At 43.5% G+C, this 5923-nt stretch overlaps 2 protein-coding genes across 2 annotated transcripts in view; one reads left to right on the forward strand and one right to left on the reverse strand.

Annotated features, from left to right (window-relative positions):
• The first annotated feature begins 930 nt into the window (after positions 1-930).
• LOC104537873 (olfactory receptor 1020-like) overlaps positions 931-5923 on the forward strand; it is a 5352-nt gene continuing 359 nt past the window's right edge. The window contains 2 exon segments of the mRNA XM_010180887.1: positions 931-1159; positions 1162-1814. Of these exon segments, the coding sequence (XP_010179189.1) occupies positions 931-1159; positions 1162-1814 (882 nt within the window).
• The window catches only part of LOC104537869 (olfactory receptor 9G1), a 2875-nt gene continuing 251 nt past the window's right edge, over positions 3300-5923 (reverse strand). Inside the window, 3 exon segments of the mRNA XM_010180884.1 lie at positions 3300-3328; positions 3727-3742; positions 5281-5923. The exon segment at positions 5281-5923 is cut by the window's right edge and continues 251 nt beyond it. Coding sequence (XP_010179186.1) covers positions 3300-3328; positions 3727-3742; positions 5281-5923 — 688 coding nt within the window.

A 5923-nucleotide genomic window follows, 5' to 3' on the forward strand; every position in this document is an offset into this window, starting at 1 on the left:
TCAGACTGGAGGAGGGTAGGTTTAGATTGGACATTAGAAAGAAATTCTTCAATATGAGGGTGAGACACTGGCACAGGTTGCCCAGGGAAGTTGTGGTTGCCCCCTCTCTGGCAGTGTTCAAGGCCAGGTTGGATGGGGCTTTAAGCAACCTGGTCTGGTGGGAGGTGTCCCTGCCCATGGCAGGGGGGTTGGTCTGGATGAGCTTTAAGGTCTCTTCTAACCCAAACCATTCCATGATTCTATGATTCTGCTCCCCCCAGTTTATAATGGCACTATAGCATTGCTGGAGTTTCCGCTGGTACTGAACTTTGTAAACACTTTCTGTTGTCTTTCTCAGCTTAATGGCATGACAAGAACTACATGGATACCACCATATTTAAAGAGAGGGTTAATACTTGTACTAAATCTCCTGTTTCAAACTTAATTTCAGAGTTACATCAGAAGCAATGGAAGAAATTAAATTTCTAGTTCAATTTGTTCTGTAATTCCTAAAGGAATTCCTAAAGAAAAGTCTGTGTTTCTCACCAGTGTTTTTTCTCTTTCTATTATCTGAGAAAAGATTTTTGTATTCTTTTAAATACAGACTTTGGTTTCTGATGTTAGCATAAATTCCTGTGGTTATCTCTTTGGATCTGATGAGTAACAAACTTCTTAACTTCTTCAGGATGTAGAATAAGCCCTCTGATTTGCAAAGTGACTTTATCGAACTATTGAAACCATTAGAAATAAATCCCATCGTGCAGTTTGCTTGTTTTGAAATGTGTTTTGAGACAAATATTGAATACATTCTTCATCAGTTCCTGCCTCTGAGATTCATGTTTCCTGATAAAAATAAACACATCTTTAACATTTGTTTGTGGGGGAAACAGGAATATGCTGACTCTGTGTTTCTCTGCACCTCTGCTTTCCTACAGTAACCATGTCAAGATGATGGCCAAAGGAAATCACACTCCTAGTGCTGAGTTTGTTCTCTTGGGGGTCTCAGAGCAGGGGGATGTCCAGGGTGTCCTCTTCATGGTCTTCTTGGTGACATATGTGATCACATTGTTGGGGAATCTGGGGACACTTGTGTTGATCAGGTTGGATGTCCAGCTTCACATCTCCACATACTTCTTCCTGAGCACCCTGTGCTTCCTAGACGTCTGCTATTCCTCCTCAGTTACCCCAGACTGCTCTCGGATCTCCTAGCAGAAAGGAAGGTCATTTCTTACTCTGCATGTCTCACACAATTATATTTCTACGCCGTCTTTGCTACTACTGAGTGCTACCTCTTGGTTGTGAAGGCATAAGACCGCTATGTGGCCATCTTCAGACCAATGCTCTATGCCAGCTGCATGTCCAGCAGAGTCTGTGTGTTGCTGATAGCTGGCTCACACCTCGCTGGGATTGCAAATGCCACTATCCACACAGGGTTTGTGTTTCGGCTGTCCTTCTGTGGTCCCAACATCATCAACCACTTCTGTGAGGGGCCCCCACTTCACGCCATCTCATGCACAGACTCCACCGTCAACGAGTTTGTGATGTTTGCTGTGGTTGGCTTCAACCTGTTTGTCACCAGCCTGACCATCCTCGTCTCCTACACCTACATCCTGGCCACCATCCTGAGGATGTGCTCAGCTGTGGGCAAACACAAAGCCTTCTCCATATGCGCATCCCACCTGACTGCTGTGACCCTGTTCTACAGATCTGCTGCATCCATGTACTTACGACCCAGTTCCAGGCACTCCCAGAACCTCGACAAAGTGACCTCTGTGTTTTACACGGTGGTGACCCCCATGCTGAACCCCCTCATCTATAGCCTAAGGAACAAGGAGGTGAAGAATGTGCTGGGGAGAGTGATGGAGAAGAAATGTTAATCTGAAAAATCATTTTCCCCTGGTGTGCCAGAGGAATTGAGAGGTCTTCTCAGACTTTTATACCTTCCATTTCTGTACTGCTATGGTATAAAAGCAGCAGTGCTCTCCTGTGATCTACTGGGGACAAGTGTACTGGGAAACTTCTGCCTTGTTCCTAAATACTGGGTCATTAACTCCTTTCTGATTACATTATTCACTGACCTGTCTCTAGGATGTGTTAGCTACTTCTATTTGTGTTTACGGTCTGATATTATTTTAATTTCAGGAATTTAAGACCCTCTCATTATTTGTAGTTTGAAAATGCATTACCACTGTTGTCCTGAGCAATGACAACAAATATCACCTATTTCTTTCAGCATGTTAATGATGACCAGAGCTCTCTCTATATCAAATAACAGGCACACTTCTGGTGAACACAAGATTCGGTTAATTTAGTGCTCCTAATATTAGCAATGAACAGTGGGCTTCATAATAACAAGTCACTGCAACAAGGCTCATTGGGCCTTTTCTGCAACTTATTTTAGCTAAACTGTAGCTGTATTTACAAATTTATTTGAGAAACTTCTGCAGTGTCTGCAACTTGCTCAAGAACCAGAACGCTATTATGTGGCATCTTCTATGAGTAATGGTAAAATTACTCACTAGTCAGGTATCTGCTCCCTGTCCTGGCATTTTGAGCTTATTTTGGTTATATTATTAATAACTGCTTTTGCTTAGTTTTGAGCAATTTTGCGATTTTCCCTCTGAAATAAGCCACAAGATACAGAGGAATGACTGACATACTTTAACGATTATAGCACAGCTAACCCCATAGATTAATAGGAGAAAAAAAAAGTGCTGACCAGGAACAACTATGGGGTAGAAACTTATAGAAGTGATCTCAAACATACCCAAGACTGGCATGGAAGAAGCTCCCACCACAGCCAGTGCTCCCACCAAACAGCACCATACCTCCTCAGCAAGGAGCTCAGGGTGCTGCTGGGTCATTGCATCATCCCACCAAGGAAGAAGGACTTCAGTCTGCAGGTGGGAATTTAACCTCAGGGATGAGAGGCAGGTACTTTAGTCAGAGAAACCTTGAGGAACATTGCTCTCCATCCATCCAGGCTTACAAAATTGTCCTTAATACAGTCACATGTCAACACACTGACCCTTTGACTCATTGCTTTCAGGGCCTGGACTGACTCTAATGAGCAAGGTAGCTGCAGAAGCACACTTTGTCGTTAACAAGGAAGAAAGTTTATTTCTTGTTAGTCCCCACTAATTAATCTCTTATGGCTTGTTAAGAAGAATGAGGTAAGTTGACTACAAGCCCACCAAGAAGCCTTCATAGTGATTAGGAAACTTCCTTGGTAAACCCCAGAAGGTCTTGTTAAGCTGATGGCTCCTGGAAAGGTGGTTGGTCCCCAAGGAGCACTTCTTGCTCTGAGAAGAGGAGCAGCATCACCTGTGATGGGAATAACCATAATCACCTGTGTGGCAAGAGCCTGGAGCTCAGGCCTGCTGGAGGGCTTTCTGTGGGTCAGGTCGTGTCTGCTACCACAGATACAAGCTTGGTCATACACTCTCATTAAAGAGACATCCATGTCTTTATGATATGTGCAGATAAGGGTGTTCTGTTCTCACTAATGGGGTGATTTGTCCTTGCTTGCTTTTATCCACCCTAGCAGAGGGAGATGGGGAAGCTCATTGCATTTCTTCTCACCTTTGGACCTCTTATAAGAGACCTCACACCACGAAATTCTTGTCATTAATTGTCTTGGAATAGATTTGCTTTTGTCTTTTTTCATTCTTAGACTGTGTGGTAAGTTGAAGTACACTACATACATCCTTAATTTTTGACTGATTTTCATAAATATGATTTTCCTACCATTGCAAATTTGGGACTGGAGAACAAGCATGGGAATGGGTTCATCAGTCTCTCAACTTCTAAAAATTCATTGTCTAATTATGAGTAAATCAGCCAGGGAATAAGCAGGTGTTTTATCACATCCTAGGACAGACAGTTAAGACAGAAGTGGTGCAACAGGGGCAGGTCTGAATATCATCAGACACCATCTATGGTATATGCACTTCAGAATAGTTTTTCCAGGATTGAATTTGTGCTGGTCCAGGGATCTGAACACGACTGGAAGGGCACAATAGATGGAAGTGCATTAGCTGCGCCTCTCAACCCCATTTTCAGTTTTCATCCAAGAGGAACCCAGCTTATGCAGCCTGGCTCCAACCTGTGACATGAACAAAAACACGGCAAGGCAGGGAAGTGGGAAGATCTTAAAACTTAAACTCTTTAAACTGCACTCTTTGCCTGAACAAAAAGTAGAAAAGTAGAAACACACCTTTATTGATCACAAATGGAGACAAGGAACTCTAACTTAATTACTCCACTTTTATTTATCTAAATTTGAAGGCGTTTAATCTTCTTCAGATCACCCAATCCTTCCTCCCAGCAGTCTTAATAATAATAGCTTTATTGTTGTTTTTTTTTTTCCCTTTCCTTGAGTCCTTGGACTAAAATTTTATAAAGTAAAAAAAAAAAGATACTTTAATAACTACGACACCACTTCACATTTTTTGCATGTTTTCCTACAGGTGGTGCTGGAAACCTTTTGCTTAAGTTGCAGAAAAGGAGCAAGATGCAGTAAAAATTCCCAGGCCAGGTCCAAGTTTGGTTGCCCTCATGTAGAAACCTGGTGCCATTTGCTCTGTCCTGAGGTGCCAAGGACATCAGCATGTGTTTGGTGTGCATGCTGTGCAACCTTCAGAACAGTTAGGCTACTCTGGAGCAACATCTGAAAGTTCAGAGGAAGACTTGTGGGCATCTCCATGGTGTTAACTGTCTAATTTCAGGCAACTGAACTCAATTCCAGATGCCTCAATGCTTCTTAACATTGGTTCTTCCAATCTGACCCACCCTATCCACACTGGTGTGAACATTTCGCTGGGAAAACAGTCTAGGACCATGAAAAGTATGTTTATGTGGTGCAATAAAGCATTATGAGTAAATAATGAGACAATTCAGGAGCAGAAGCACTTTACAGTCATGACACATGGCCCTCCACCTGAACTACTGGTTTGGTATAAGTAAGGAATCCAGATAATCCAGATAAAGCAGAAAGTGAAGAAAATTATGTACAACAATGAGGCCAGCTACTGCTGAGATCCTGTTTTATAAATAAGATATAAATTATATATAAGGAGAGGTGGGAAGAAGAGGAGGTTTGTCTGCACAGTGACATCTCCTGTCCATCAGGAAGCACTTTGGGATCAGAAGAGCTTATGCTCCTGTGTTGTATCCTCCTGCACCTATTGTGAAAAGAAACAAGTGAAAACCCAATAAAGAAAATATAGGTACAGTTTTGGCTATATGTATCTTTGGGGATGTAGTCCCTGGTTTTCTTCTATTAAGAAGCTGTCTCTTCACCAGTCTCTTCAGTGCCCCCTTCACCTCCTGGTTCCTCAGGCTGTAGATAAAGGGATTCAGCATGGGGATCATCACTGTGTAAAACACGGAGACTACGTTGTCCCTCCCCAGGATGTAAATGGAGCTGGGCCAGGCATAAATGAAGAGGATGGAGCCATAGTAGAGGGTGACAGCGGCAAGGTGGGCAGCACAGGTGGAGAAGGCTTTGCACTGCCCCTTGGCCGAGTGCATCTTTAGGATGGCAGCCAGGATGAAGGTGTAGGATTTGAGGATAAGTGCAAAGGGGAGGATGAAATTGGAGGTTGGGATAAAGTATAGGAGCACCTGTTAACATTCTTTCACATCACAGGAGAGCTTCACCAGCGAAGGCAGGTCACAGAAGTCATCAATGATATTGGTCTTGCGAAAGCTGAGGGTGAACATGCGACTGGTAATGAGGGTGAAGTTGGCACAGCCACTGAGGTAGGAGGCAGCCCCCAGCCCCATGCACAGCTTCTTGGACAAGGCAGCAGCGTAGAGCAGTGGGTTGGAGATAGCCACATACCTGTTGTAGGCCACTGCTGCCAGTAGATAGGACTTGATGTAGGCCAAGCCACCAGAGACAAAGAACTGAGCAGCACACCGAGCTAAGGAGCAGTCCTCA

Source organism: Mesitornis unicolor, unplaced genomic scaffold (genome assembly GCF_000695765.1).
Source record: "Mesitornis unicolor isolate BGI_N332 unplaced genomic scaffold, ASM69576v1 scaffold6003, whole genome shotgun sequence".
Taxonomy (NCBI): Eukaryota; Metazoa; Chordata; class Aves; order Mesitornithiformes; family Mesitornithidae; genus Mesitornis; species Mesitornis unicolor.